Consider the following 15,529-nt stretch of genomic DNA (forward strand, 5'->3'; position numbering starts at 1 on the left):
CAAATGAATGAGAGAGAAAGTTGCTTTCGTCAAGGATGCCAAGAGTAAGAAGCCTGTTGAGTATTCTATTACCAAGTCCCCAAAGATGTAAGTAGCATCAATCACGTCTAAGATGAGCAATTTGAAAATCACCAAATTTTGATTTGCTTGCCCAATAGAGTCATCTTGTTTTCTCTGACTCACCACTATGATCTCATATATGCAGTGATAATGTACTCCATGAACTGAAGTGTGATGAAACTTTTCTAGAGAAACCTTGCCCATTAGTTAATCAGATTATATCTCAGCTATGCAGGTGAAAATGGAAGGTACTTGGTAAGTGAGTTCATACGATGAAAAATTAATGCAACTTATTGAGAAAGTGTGCACAGCTGCATAGGAGACACTTTAATGTCAGCTATTTTTGCTTTGAAAAGCAGCTGTTGGTCAGCACTGACTTTGCTGATGTTGCTGACTAGTCAAAATGATTTGGTTTACTTGGCCAGGGATTAGAATGAAAAGGCAATGGAGGATCATCCCACGCAACTAAGGATTGTGACTTGATGCTGCCTGCCCTCTTGAGTGAAGCTGTGTCAGAAATGACAGAGTTCTGATGTGAGATACTTGGCAATGCATGTCACTCAAAATGATGGAGGAAACCTCAAGACGTAGAAACCCTACTTTGAAAGCATGTGATTATGAATATTTGGAAAGATATCTGACCCATGAGCCTACTGATTACAGTTGACATCAGGATATTTGTACCTCAGCATACTAAGCACTTCCTAATATGATACAACAGGCTGTGGTTGGCACTCAAGGAAGTACTCCCACAGTGTGAATTGAACCAAGTCTGTTCAGGTTCTAGATTTCACTAATTCCTAAGTGGTGGGGAATGAGAATGCATTCTTAGCACACGAATGTGTGTTTTGAAACAAATTTCAGAATATAGACCTTTCTATGCAACAGCTGACTCATTTTTTTCTAGCCAATTCAGGAAATGTACAGTCATCTAGAAATGGTAGAAATGAGGTTCCATGAATGGAACTCTGCATCTAACCATCTCACTTCTTCCACAGATTCTCACATAAAGCTTACTCAAAAACAGCATCCCACTAAAAAGAGGCTATGTCGGCATGTCTTAGGCAGAAACCACAAGTTGGTACCAGCACCAGCACCTGATCTGCCCATATCCCAGCAAGCACCACTATTTGGGTCCCCCCTGCAAGATGTGTGCAAAAATGACAAGCTGCCAAAGCCAATTTTGGTAAGTCTCAGTTTAATGTTCTATGGCCCAATGTTGTTGAGCGTACTTGGTGAGGCAATATTTCCTCATTCATGTGTGTCCTCAAATGGAGAAATCATGAGAGAGCTGCTGGCTTTGTGTGACAAATTTTGTCCACACTGCACATCGAATAGTCTGATTTAGTTATTGACCTATGAAGAGGCAAAGATAACAGATAGAAACAGACTCTGTATTACTGGCATCAGCAAATACCACACACACCTGTGCAGAGAAATTAGAATGTGCTCTGGATGTCTGAGTCTAAGTCCACTTCCCCTTCACATTCTCTTGCTGGTTTCTTCAGAAGTTGAACTCTCTGCTCAGCTGAAGTCTTCTTTCATTTCCTCTTAGTGTAGGATACTCACTTGGACAACTTATCGTATCTCACATGTATTTCTTTCCCTCTGAAGTGCTTCAACTCAAAAATTCACCCTCCAGTATGTATCCATCTTTCCATCCTAACACATCCTGTAAAATGAAATATACGGATTTGGGTCTGTGTAACTGAGAATTATATTAAAACTTCCAGTGATAACATTTTGTGAGCGTCCATTATCTCTGCCAGCTAAACATGCAGTCTAGAGAATTTTACTCTGTATTCAAGGAACTTCACCAGTTTAGATACTCGGTATATATTGCACTAGATTTAGCTCTTTCACAAAAAGTGTAGGGGGCATCTACATGTGTCATCATCCACATCTCACCAAATGAATAAAGGGAAGCTTTAGTGTTCTGTTCTGTCTAGTGTCACTGATTAAATGAGTGGACAATGCCCTGGGTCGTCTTATTATGATGCTTATTCCTTTTCTGCGCTAGACATGAAGATAGAGCAGTAGCAAATGAAATATTGGTGAGCAGGGAATGCATTCAAAGAAGGCTTCAGCAAGATGACAGGTGTAAGCCTAGTTTAAAAAGAGAATTGAAACTATAGGAGGATAGAGATGAAGTGTATAGTCACCAGCAAGATAACAAATTTGGAAATGCAGTTAGCACAAAGATGCTGCACTTAGAGATAATCACTGATATTTGAGAAGATTGAGCACAGAACGGTAATTTACAAGAGGATGATTCAATAGCAGTTTTCTAGCAGAGAATTTGGATTGTAAAGTATAAAATTCCCAGAAAGAGCCATATTGTAAGATCTATACCTCAGTTGTTTTTTGTGGTATATCAGATATGAATATGAATGGTTGGTGTTCCAAAATGTAGAGATATAACAAAATAAAATTTTTCAGTGTTGATGTCATTATGTGCCTGCAGACCTGAAACCTCACCAATGCTGTAACAGGATACACTGGCTTTCTGTGCTTATGGATATGAAATGTCATATAATATCATTTCTTCCATTTTACTCATAGGATATGCTTTTCATAATTGATCAAAAAGGTCCTGCCACAAAGGCCATCTTCAGCAAATGTGCCACCTTTAAAGACCGTCTAGCTCTAAAGGAGAAATTAAATTCCAGAGAGTGTGTCGCCTGGGAAAACGCATGCCCTATTGTGGTAGCAACTGTCTTGAAGGTAGGGGAAGTACTGACATCATCCATGCATGGTATGGAAGCCCAGAGTTGCATTATTTTCACCAAGTTTATCCCAAGCCATGAATAGGCATAAAGAATTCAGGTTCTGAAAAACATGACACAAACTGCACGTTAAGTGAAGACAGTCTCCAGGCTGTTCAAAACCTCATAGTTTACATTTGCTTTGAGTTCAGAGACTTCGCTCTCCTTCCCACTCTATGGGAAATACTGTAGCATTGTTAATACTATTCACAAAACAATGCCAAAACATACCCTTCTCCATGAAGAATGGTGACCCAAAGCAGCATCTTTTATCTGATGACTTTACCCTGTTTTTCTAGCACATGTCCATCTTCAAACAAAGCAAAACAAAACACTTATCAAGAATTTGACTACTGTTAGAGAAGATTTCTGTGGCAAGCACACAATTTCCTAATATGAATCAGCAACAGCCAAAAGGCACATCTGAACGTCCACTTGTTTCTTCATCATGCTTTCCTTTGTCGCTTACTCCTTCATATTCAAAGTCGTTTGAGTTGTTCCAATAGTTGTGCCTTCCTCCATGTTTACCACCTCTGGAATGCTGGCCCAGTTATGACTGTGTTCACCACACAACCCACTGCAAGGAATACTGAGAAATTTACTGCCACCACAACTTGATTTGGAAGTCAAACTATGAATGCAAATGTGGTGGATACAATTAGTCTGATACTGCAAGCATTCAATGGATCCATGAAAAACAAATGTGTTTGGAAATAAAAGAGCTAAGCCAAATATATGCAGGTGCATATCCATAAGGGGAAGTAGTAGAACATAGAAAGAATGTAATCCATCAGTTTTGGTATTTAATAATAGCTGTGAACCTATACATGTTTCTGAAAATTCCTTGAGATTTGGACACGGGCTTCCCTATCCCCGAATTCCCCTTTTTCTATCAGATAAGTAGCACATGTTCAGTAATGATTGGTAACTGATCACACGTTATATACCATAATAAAAACAACAAAGTGAGTGTTGGCCTCAGAAAGGTATGTTCATAAAATGAAATTGATATTCAAGTCAGGTTCAAGACCATTCCTCTGAAGACTTTGCAATCTGGGCCTTTATAATACCATGTCAAACGCTGGGGAATTCTTCTAGGTTATAAAAGCTATAGGATCAGTACCACAATGATTTTTTTCATTGAATAATCTATTTGCATAGTGCAAATAGATTTGGCAGTTTTTGCTTGGGTTGTGTTCTGAGTCCACTCACTTACGCCACCAATGGCTCAAAATCATGGGACCAGAAAATTAGAAAGAAGACGGGATGCCACCTCATGTGAGTTTAGTACACATTAGCCAAAGATGTTCCCAGGCCTGCCTAAATGCAGAGCCAGTCAGAGGTTTAGGACTTCTCTTCTCCAGACTCATAGCATGTTCCATGGTACAAAAACTGATGCCTGTCTCCTGCAGGAGGTTGTTGCACACCAATAATGTAGTGAATACCACTTACTGATTCCAGCAAAGCGTGTAAAAAATAACTTGTAGCCACGTATGGAAAATTCGGTAACATACGAAAGAAATTTCTATGTAAAACTGAACAGAATTTCTAAAAAGGAACGAAGGCTGAGTTTGTTGTGGAAGTTTCTTCCCTTGCGCACACAGCTCAAGGTAGAGGGCTGAACCCTCACTTCTGTATTAGCAGAAATGCATGAGAGGGGGTATTACTTGATTTGAACCATTCCTGTTAAGAACTAAAATGTCATGACCTGAAATGAACAGGTAAAATGTGTGCACTCCATTTCATGTCAAGAAAACAACAGAAGCAAGAATGGTGTATCATGAGATCTTATAACTGTACTAGTTTCCTCAATCGTACATAAAAAGGGAGTGTCAGATATGAGAGGAGACTGTTTTTCAGAGTCGCTGCTGTCCACACCCTGATTTTATGCTGATGCATTTCATCGGGAAATCCAAGCTCATGCTGCTACATCTTGAAATTGGTGGAGAGTTGTAGCCAAGCTCTGTGTAAATCAGTTTGGGTAGCACTGAAGCAGTTGAGGATTAAACGTCACTGTTTAATTTTTAGGATGCTAACACATGCATGTTCCATGAGAATAATACATGTTTTTATCTATAAAAGGATTTACTTCAAAACATACCTGGAAGCATACTTACAGTCAATTTCTATGAAAAATTCATTGGTGTTCTGGATGAAGGAAATGAGGAAGCCAAGATAGCCATGAGTAAGAGGTAAAGATGTGATACTTACTCTTTTCCGTATGCCACAAAAGTACAAGCAACATTCTCTCAGCAAAGTATCAGCTTGAAATTTACCCTTTTATCCACTTACATTATCACCAATGTCAGCACTTTGATTTTGTCACACGTGTGGACACCAGTTTAGAAAGAAATGCATTCCTTGCTACTGCCATTCAGCTTTTGTTTCTCTCCTAACATCCTTCATCTTTGTACACATCCTGAATATATGACACTGATACAGGAGTAAATCCATTGGTTTTTTTAAACATTTATTTTATTTCCTTGAAAGAGTTACAGAGAGAGGTAGAGACAGAGGAAGGAGAGAGGCCTTCCATCCGCTGGTTCACTCCCGGAGCTGAGTTGATTCGAAGCAAGGAGCAAGGGAGCTTTTTCCAGGTCTACCATGTGGGCACAGTGTCCCAAAAACTTGGGCCATCCTCACTGCGTCCCCATGCACATTAGCAAGGAACTGGATGGGAAATGGGGCAGCCAGGACCCACACCAGAGCCAGTATTGGATGCAGGCACTGCAAGCCTAGGCTTTAACCCTTTGTGCACAGCCCCAGCCCCAGTAAATCCATTGGTAGAGGACAAATCAGCTGGTGATTTTTGTTTAATGGTGCCAAATAGATAGTGAACCAGAGAAGTCTACAGGTGATCAAGAATTGAATTCAACAAAACATTTTCCTAGGATTCACACCTGGCTTGTCACTCAAGATAAATGAAGAGCTTTTATCTCTCGTCACAAAGCAGCATTCTTGTGCTACTGCTTTATAAATCAGAAGAGTGCATTGTTTTCCACTTCTGTTCTCATTCAGTAGGCTTTATAATTGGCCACATTCTAAAGTGGAAGAATGTTTCAAGTGTGCTTCTGTTAACTTAGATATGAATAATATTTGCTGTGTTGAACACAGGATGTAATAAAAGTCACACAAAATATTTCAAAGATAATTTGGTACATTTTCTCCACTATTTTTGTTGTATTTTACCAATGGTATAGAAGGAGGAAAATATCCTGAGTTAAAATTCTTGCTTTAATGATGCCTTTTTCTGTTTTCAGGCTTTTAGCACAGCTGCCCAAACCAAACGTTCATCTCCTGCAATCTCTCTTTCGCTGTTTACACAAGATTTCACAGAAATCACCCTTGAAGGAGATGACAAGTTCTAACTTGGCGTGGTGCATTACCCCAAGTCTTCTATGGCCACCAGTTGCCAGCATCCTAGATATAGCAACGGAATGGGAGAAAAAGGTGATTTTTATTTCCTATGGAGTACAGTCTCCACTTTGATCCTAAAATTTAGTATCTTAGTTCTGATGGAGTATTTGCTAATTGCACGTGTTAGGTACTCCTCTGCAGAGGCAGCTGTTTATCCTTTGTTGCAGTTACGGGTGGGTGAGGCATTAGGTAGGACTTTGGGAGCAGGGAGCATTTCATTCCTATGAAAGATCAGAACACAAGATTGAAGATATCACAGAGGGGAAGGTGAAACGATGTGATAGAAATTAATTTGGACCTTGGAGACGGACAAAACAAGTTTTAAATTTGAGTCTCATCTGATATTTAACAATCATTTCAGGCCAAGCTTTGATCATATAATAATTTCAGTAGTTACAATACCAAAGGAGCTGAGTGAAATTGCTTAGCAGGCCTGGAAAATAAGGACACATGCTATGAACTTTCTGTGCTAATTGTGATTCAGAATAATAATGGGTTCATCTCTGCCGTTGGGATGTGTAATTGGGAGCTTCTATATGCCAAATAGGACATTAGCCTTTCCCCAAGCTGATCTGGAAAGCAAGGCTGGGGTGATGTATGACAGTGTGCAAAGACACACTATCAGAAATTTCTGTCTCCACAGCCTACTTTCTTTTTTCATAAAGATTTATTATATTATTTATATGAAAGTCAGAGTTACACAGAGAGAGAGTAGAGGCAGAGAGAGAGAGAGAGAGAGAGAGAGAGAGAGGTCTTCCATCTGCTAGTTTACTCCCCAACTGGCTGCAATGGCCAGAGCTGCGCCATTCTGATGCCAGGAGCTTCTTCCAGGTCTCCCACGCAGATGCAGGAGCCCAAGGACTTGGGCCATCCTCTACTGATTTCCCAGGCCATAGCAGAGAGCTGGATCTGAATTGGAACAGCCAGGCCTCGAACCAGCACCCATTTGGGATGCCGGCACTGCAGGTGGCAGCTTGCCTGCTATGCCACAGCACCAGCCCCTCCAACAGCCTACTTTCTTGTCAGAAGAACACACTGAGATACCCTGCTCCACATGTTGACAACACTTTACACAGGAAGTGAATTTTCCAAATGTGTATCTACTGGGTCCTTTACAAATTTTAGGACAAGAATACACATCTTCATTGCAATTATCCTAGGGAATGTTAATTGAATTAAAATATTTCTAAACATACTGTCATTGAAATAAAATGCTAAAAACTAGTTAAGCCATAAATAATAATGTTAATGCATTGACTAGAAGTACTTAAAGATTTGTCCCCTAAAACTCAAAGAATCTGACACTATTTCATATAGAAAATAGGTTTATGTATTTTATGACAGCTCTGAATTTTTCTCTTCTGATTTTCAAATTTTTGTAAGACCCAAGATTCATATACAAAATATGATTTCTCTTGATGCCAAAGTAAACCTACATCAACCACTTTTTGCTCTTTTTTTCAGGTTGCTCTTGTACAGTTCTTGCTTGACCACTGTTCTGAGATTTTTGGAGACAGCATCACTTCCACCATCAGAGATCACCCAAAACATAGGGACCACTACCAGAAAGTTTCAGGTACCATGATTCATTTAAGTGCCTTTGATGGCAAGTAGATGGACATACTGGTGGGATCATGAATAATGTTCACACAGTGTCTACCTGGGAGACCAGGGCATGTCTAAAGGACCACAGTGTGGGGAGCAATTCGGACTATACTGTTACTGGAATTAAGATTTATTCTATGCATCTGCTCTCCTACAATATGGCGCTGGGAGAGGAGAAAACAGCTTCTACCCAGCTGCCTCCAGTTCAACCAATAAACTGTAGGACTTGCTCCTGATTGGAGGAGAGCAGCGTACTCGGCGTGTGGGCAGCCGAGTTAGGATTGGCGGAGGAGGACTATAAAGGAGGAGAGAGACGGCATGCACCGGGAACATCTATGGGGAACATCTATGGGGAACATCTAAGGGAACCCGTGCAGCCCCCAGAGAGCCGGCCGGCGGTGTGCCGCTCCCCTGCGGAAGTGGGGAATGTGGCCAGGGGGAACTGCCCTTCCACGGAGGTGGAAGGGATAATAGCCAACCCGGGAAGAACCAGCAGCAAACCCGGGGTGGGCCGAGCAGACGAAAGAACAGCGCAGGGTCCTGTGTCGTTCCCCCACGAAGAGGGGGAGCGACATAATGGTGCCGTGACTCGGATATGAAGCCTAGGCAGGGCTTGGTGTCGTTCCTCCACGAAGAGGGGGAGCGACATAATGGTGCCGTGACTCGGATAGGAAACCTGACTCGGATAGGAAACCTAGGACGGATATGAAACTTAGGAGGGAAGAAACGTGACTCGGATAGGAAACCTAGGACGGATAGAAAACTTAGGAGGGAAGAAACGTGACTCGGATAGGAAACCTAGGACGGATAGAAAACTTAGGAGGGAAGAAACGTGACTCGGATAGGAAACCTAGGACGGATATGAAACTTAGGAGGGAAGAAACGGGAAGAACTAGGGAAAATATCGGAGAGAGAAACTAGCAAAGAGCCTAGGGAAATTACCGGAGAAAGAGACTAGTAAACAGCCTAGGGAAAAGCCGGACGAAAAAGGGTGCCGGAAGAAGCTACTGAAAGCCTAGGCATAGACTCGGATGCGGACTACGGGGGGAAGCTGGGAGAAATCTCTAAGGTCGAAAGCGAAAGTGAAAGCTAGAACAAACAGACTCGGATGCGGACTGTGGGGAGAGGCCAGGAGAAATGAGGGAGGAATATTGTTGGAAGAAAACTTAGGGAAACATACCGGGTAGAGAAAAATGTTAGGGAAATTGAAGCCGCGGGGGGCAGGCCGAGGCGGATACGAAAGCCACTTTGGGATTCTCAAGTTAGCCCGGGAATAGGGGGCGAAAAGTTGAAACTAGAAGCTGAGACGCAAGCCAGGTTGGGATCCGTCTGATTAGCCCGGGGAGCAAAGGACGGGAAGCCAAACCGTGGGGCGGAGACGTACGCTGGGTTGAATTCGCCAGGCTAGCCCGGGGAACTTGGATTGAATGCTAGTGGTGGAGACGCAAGCTACGCTGTGTTACTCGCGGAAGCCGCTGCGTGCAGAGAGAGCACGGGGCGTGAATAGATAGGGAACGCTGGCGTAGGCCGTGGTTCAGACGCGAAAGGGTTAAGCGTGGAGACCGCGGGAACGCGCGAAGCCGAGCCGCGCAAAGCCGGGAAGCTGCGCAGATGAGAGAGGCGCGCGGGCTGAAGCGGCGCAGAGCCGGGAACCCGCCGGCGGGGCGAGGTGCCGGGAAGCTGCGGGGATAAGAGAAACAGAAGTTTTAGAAGTAAAGTGAGAGAAATAGGAATGCTGGAAGATAGAAGTAAAATGGGAGAAATAGGAATGCCCGGAGATAGAGAAATAGAGAGAAATAAGGCCTCCCCTCAACATGCCAATGAGAAGGCTTGGATTCGGTTTGCCTGATAGGTTTTGTAAACACCTGCAGGCAGTTCTAGCAGAGCAGAGTATGCGCTGCAGGGCACCGAACACAGGCACGCATCAGCGCCTAAAAACCTCCTCACAACATGGCGAAGAGAGGACCCAGATTCGGTTTGCCTGATTGATAGGACTTGTAAGAGCCTGTGGCAACTCTAGCAAGTAGAGCAGAGTGTGTGCTGCGGGACACCGAAGACAGGCGCGTATCAACGCCAAAAAAAAATAAAAAGAAAGGGGGATCTGTGGGGAGCAGCTCGGACTAGACTAAGTTACTGGAATTAAGACTTATTCTATGCATCTGCTCTCCTCTGTGGGGAGCAGCTCGGACTAGACTGGGTTACTGGAATTAAGACTTATTCTATGCATCTGCTCTCCTACAATATGGCGCTGGGAGAGGAGAAAACAGCTTCTACCCAGCTGCCTCCAGTTCAACCAATAAACTGTAGGACTTGCTCCTGATTGGAGGAGAGCAGCGTACTCGGCGTGTGGGCAGCCGAGTTAGGATTGGCGGAGGAGGACTATAAAGGAGGAGAGAGACGGCATGCACCGGGAACATCTATGGGGAACATCTATGGGGAACATCTAAGGGAACCCGTGCAGCCCCCAGAGAGCCGGCCGGCGGTGTGCCGCTCCCCTGCGGAAGTGGGGAATGTGGCCAGGGGGAACTGCCCTTCCACGGAGGTGGAAGGGATAATAGCCAACCCGGGAAGAACCAGCAGCAAACCCGGGGTGGGCCGAGCAGACGAAAGAACAGCGCAGGGTCCTGTGTCGTTCCCCCACGAAGAGGGGGAGCGACATAATGGTGCCGTGACTCGGATATGAAGCCTAGGCAGGGCTTGGTGTCGTTCCTCCACGAAGAGGGGGAGCGACACCACAGTGAGGGGCCCAGGGAGCAGTATGTTCCCTCATCACAAGCTGGCCTCAGGTTTCAAACTTACACCTGTGAAGTGATGGAAATGTAAGGCGAGGCCCAGATTTCAGGAGCATTAAGAGACTTCATAGTCAACGTGATCCATGTTAAACATAAGAGTGGGAATAAGAGAGGGAAGGGATGTACAATTTGGGACATGCTCAAGCTGACTTGCCCCAAATGGTAGTTAGAAACATACCAGGGGACTCCAATTCAATCCCATCAAGGTGGCATGTACCAATGCCATCTCACTAGTCCAAGTGATCAATTTCCATTCACAACTGATCATACTGATAGGACTAAGAATCAGAGAGATCACATAATCAAGACTAGTGTCTGCAAATACTAACCAATAGAACGAAAAAGGGAGAGAATGATCCAACATGGGAAGCAGGATACACAGCAGACCCATAGAATGGCAGATGTCCTAAACAGCGCTCTGGCCTCAGAATCAGCCCTTAAGGCATGCGGATCCGGCTGAAATGCCCATGAGAGTATTTCAGGCATGGAAAGCCAAGACACTCTGGCAAAAAAAAAAAAAAAAAAAAAAAACCTAAATGAAAGCTCTCTGTGAGTGAGATCCCAGTGGAAAGAACAGGTCATCAAAGAAGGAGGTACCTTTCTCTGAAGGGAGGAGAGAACTTCCACTTTGACTATGACCTTGTCTAAATAAGATAAGAGTCGGTGAACTCAAAAGGCTTCCATAGCCTTGGAAACTCATGACTGGTGCATAGGGAGATTACTGATGCCATAAACAGGAGTGTCAATTTGTAAAGTCAACAACAGGAGTCATTGTGCACTTACTCCTCATGTAGGATCTCTGTCCTTAATGTGCTGTACATTGAGATTTAATGCTATAACTAGTACTCAAACAGTATTTTTCACTTTGTGTTTCTGTGTGGGTGCAAACTGTTGAAATCTATACTTAATATATACTAAACGGATTTTCTGTATATAAAGAGAATTGAAAATGAATCTTGATGTGAATGGAAGGGGAGAGAGAGCAGGGGGTGGGTGGGAGGGAAGTCATGGGGGGGAGCCATTGTAATCCATAAGCTGTACTTTGGAAATTCATATTCATTAAATAAAAGTTTACAAAAAGGATATTGGATGTGATCCAAATGTCTAGTAAATTAGTTGAGTAAACTAAGGTAGAGTCAATGATACCTCTTTGTAATCAGTATTACACTATAAAGATGCACCACTAATTAAACAAAATCAAATTTTAAAATAATACATAATTTTTGAACAATCATATAAAATAAATGTTAATGAGTGAATATTTTGGTTCATACTCATGGTTGGCTGGTTAGGATTACACGTGAATTTTATTTTCTTATGTTTACTTATTTGTGTCTTCTGTCTTTTGTTTAATTAATATGTACCACTTGTATGCACTAGCTCTTTTTAAATAGCACATTAAAATAAATGTATAACTTGTACTGACAAAAAAGAGAGACTTCATAGTCTATGATATAGTAGCTGGATCCTTTCTCACGTAAGTTTAAGGGAACCCTACCATTTGCGTATACTCCAGAAAGCAGCTCTATGTATGGAATTTAAGCCTGAGTTTATTTTCTTAATTATTCGGATAAAAGAATTGGGGCTGGCATTGTGGTACAATGAGTTAGCTGCTACTGTGACACCAGTACCCCAGTGCAAGTTCAAGTCTCAGCTACTTAACTTCCAGTCCAACTCCCTGCTGATGTCACTGGAAGTCAGCAAATGATGACACAAGTTCTTCAGCCTCTGCACCCTTGTCGGAGATCAGTGTAGATTTCTGGATCCTGGCTTTGCTTAACCCAGCATTACCTATTGCAATCAATAGTGGAGTAAGACAGTTAATGGGAAAAAGTTCTCTCTGTCTCTTTCTCTCTCTGCCTTTCACATAAATAAGTAAATAACCAAGAAAATGGACCCAGAGAGACAGACACTGGTGAGCAAATCTTGTTTGCTGGTTCGTACCCACAATAACTGCAGTTCTGGGGCCTAAGCTGGGCCAAAGTAATGAGGGAAAGTAATCCTCTTCTCCTGTTTACATGGCAGCAAACCAGCTCCTGAAACCAACACTTATATTTAAGTTAATTTTGTTAGAAAAATAATTGAAGTTGCATTGAAGGAGACTTACTATGAATATATGTGATTATGAATTTTAACTTTATTTGCATACAAAATGCCTTTTATCTTTTGAAAAGTGTGACTCATGAGCTCACTGATTATAGTAATACTAAGCACCTCTCACTGCAGTAAAACAGGCTGTGGCTAGCACTGTCCAGGAAGTACACCCACAGTAAGAACTGAACTCAACACTGTTCAGGCTCTAGGTTTCACTACCATTTCATCAAAGGCATAGAAGTAGAATACATCCACACTACATGAGTGCTTTGAACAAATTTCAGAGTCCAGGCCTTTCTATGTAACACTGACTCACTGTCTTTTTTTTTCTAGCCATTTCAGGAAACATGGAGTCATCTGGAAATGCTGAGGGTCTGCCTCCTGCTTCAGATCCACACCAGAAGCCAACTCAGAAACGGCATTCCGTTAAAAAGTGGCTGTCTGAGCATATCAGGGGCAGGAAACACAGCAAGGTGGCACCAGAAACTTCTACGCCCACATACCAGCAAGCAAAGATATTTGGATCAATTCTACAAGATGTTTGCAAAGATGACAAGCTGCCAAAGCCAATTCTGGTAAATCCCACTCGATCCTCTACGGCCCAGTATTGTTGAGTGTACTTAGTGAGGTGCTATCTCTTCACCCCTATATATCCTCAAATGGAGAAGTCATGAGAAAGCTGCTAACTTTGGGTGACAAACTTTGCCCATACTATTCACTGAATGTATCTTAGTTCTTGCCCTGTGGAGAGGCAAACACAACAGACAGAAACAGACTGTGTCTACAGCACTGGCATCAGCAAACACCACATACACCTACGCAGAAAAATCAGAATAGGCTTGGGTTTCTGATTCTCGGTGAGGCCATTTCCCCTTCCCATTCTCCTGTCGGCCTCTTCAGAAGCTGAACACTGCACAACTCACATTTTCTTTCCTTTCCTCTTAATGTAGGATACTCACTCTGACAACTCATCATATCTCACCTCTATTTCCTTTATCTCTCAAGTGTTTCAATACAAAAATTCACTCTTTAGCATGTATTCATCCTTTCCTTGTGACACATCCTGTCACATGAAGCCTACAGCTTTGGACCTTTATAACAGAATGATTAAGTTTGCAGTGGTAACATCTGCTGAGTGTCCGTTATCTGTGCCAGCTCACATGTAGAGAATTTTAGTCTATGTGTGAAGAAATTTTTCGGCATGGTATAAGTTGCCATATTCACAGAAAATATAGGGAGTGTCTATGTGTTTCATCATGCACACCTTACTAAACAATGAAGACTTAATGTTCCGTTGTATTTAGGTCACTGATGTATAAAGGATGGCATAATATATGGACAATGCCTTTGGTTGTGTTATTCTGATTCTTATTCTATTTCTGTACCGGACATGAAGATAGTGCAATAGGAAATGAAAGGCTGATGGGAAGGGAATACAATCAATGAAGGCCTCATCAAGGTGTCGAGTTTTAGTTTAAAAAGAGAATTGGAAGTATAGGAAGGTAGGGATGAGGTATGTAGTAACCATAAGGATAAGAAACTGGGACTTGCATCTAGCACAAATATGCCCACACTTGGGGACTGTGATTGATATTTGTGAAGAAAACACAGAATGATAAATTACAAGATGATTCTGTAGAGGCCTTGATGCAGAGAACTTGGATTTTAGATCTCAAACATCCTGAAAAGAACACTAGTGTGAAATGAGGCATCTAAGATATTCTACTCTGTGAATATCAAATACGAATATGGGTTACTGCTGTTCCAAAATGTATTCAGAGACACAAAAATGGAAATTCTAGTGTTGGTTTCATTATGTGCCTCCAGACCTGAAAGTTCACATATTTTAGCTATCTATCTATCTTTTTTTTTTTTTTTTTTTTTTTTTTTTTTTTTTTTACAGGCAGAGTGGACAGTGAGAGAGAAAGAGACAGAGAGAAAGGTCTTCCTTAGCCGTTGGTTCACCCTCCAATGGCCGCCGCGGCCGGCGCGCTGCAGCCGGCGCACCGCGCTGATCCGATGGCAGGAGCCAGGAGCCAGGTGCTTTTCCTGGTCTCCCATGGGGTGCAGGGCCCAAGCACCTGGGCCATCCTCCACTGCACTCCCTGGCCACAGCAGAGAGCTGGCCTGGAAGAGGGGCAACCGGGACAGAATCCGGCGCCCCAACCGGGACTAGAACCCGGTGTGCCGGCGCCGCTAGGCGGAGGATTAGCCTAGTGAGCCGCGGCGCCGGCCTTAGCTATCTATCTTAACAGAAGTATACTTCCACTCTGGGCTTATGACTATGAAAGGTCATATAATATCATTTCTTTCATTTTACCCACAGGATATGCTTTTCATAATTGATCGAAAAGGTCCTGCCACAAAGGCCATCTTCAGCAAATGTGCTAACTTTAAAGACTGTCTAGCCTTAAAGGAGAAATTGAATGCTGGAGAGCGGGTTGACCGGGAAAACGCATGCCCTATTGTGGTAGCAACTGTCTTCAAGGTAGGGAAGGTAGTGGCACCATGTGGCAGATCACATTCTTCACGGTTGCTCCCAGCCAACAATAGGCTTAAAAATTCGGATTCTGACAGTGACTTGATCAGCCCTCACCCTGACTGTTGATGAGCAGCTTAATATGTTATCCCTCTTAGTATTTTTTTTTGTTTGTTCTACTTAATACTTTTGGTTGAATATTGTAATCAATACACAGTTATTCTTAAGTGCTGAAACTTAACTGAAAAGTGATCGCTGTTAAATGTAAGAGTGGGAATAAGAGAGGGAAGAGATGTGCAATTTGGGACATGCTCAAG

The 15,529-nt window shown here is 42.7% G+C and overlaps 1 protein-coding gene across 5 annotated transcripts in view; it reads left to right on the plus strand.

Annotated features, from left to right (window-relative positions):
- The window catches only part of LOC103346750 (uncharacterized), an 81,746-nt gene that overhangs the window by 39,868 nt on the left and 26,349 nt on the right, over positions 1 to 15,529 (plus strand). For all 5 annotated transcript variants that reach the window (XM_070058428.1, XM_070058427.1, XM_070058431.1 and 2 more), the window contains 7 exons: positions 1,059 to 1,246; positions 2,623 to 2,784; positions 4,908 to 5,017; positions 6,086 to 6,275; positions 7,707 to 7,818; positions 13,067 to 13,308; positions 15,060 to 15,221. In XM_070058428.1, coding sequence (XP_069914529.1) covers positions 1,059 to 1,246; positions 2,623 to 2,784; positions 4,908 to 5,017; positions 6,086 to 6,275; positions 7,707 to 7,818; positions 13,067 to 13,308; positions 15,060 to 15,221 — 1,166 coding nt within the window. The remainder of the gene's footprint in view (positions 1 to 1,058; positions 1,247 to 2,622; positions 2,785 to 4,907; positions 5,018 to 6,085; positions 6,276 to 7,706; positions 7,819 to 13,066; positions 13,309 to 15,059; positions 15,222 to 15,529) is intronic.

This window comes from Oryctolagus cuniculus, chromosome 16 (assembly GCF_964237555.1).
Source record: "Oryctolagus cuniculus chromosome 16, mOryCun1.1, whole genome shotgun sequence".
NCBI lineage: Eukaryota > Metazoa > Chordata > Mammalia > Lagomorpha > Leporidae > Oryctolagus > Oryctolagus cuniculus.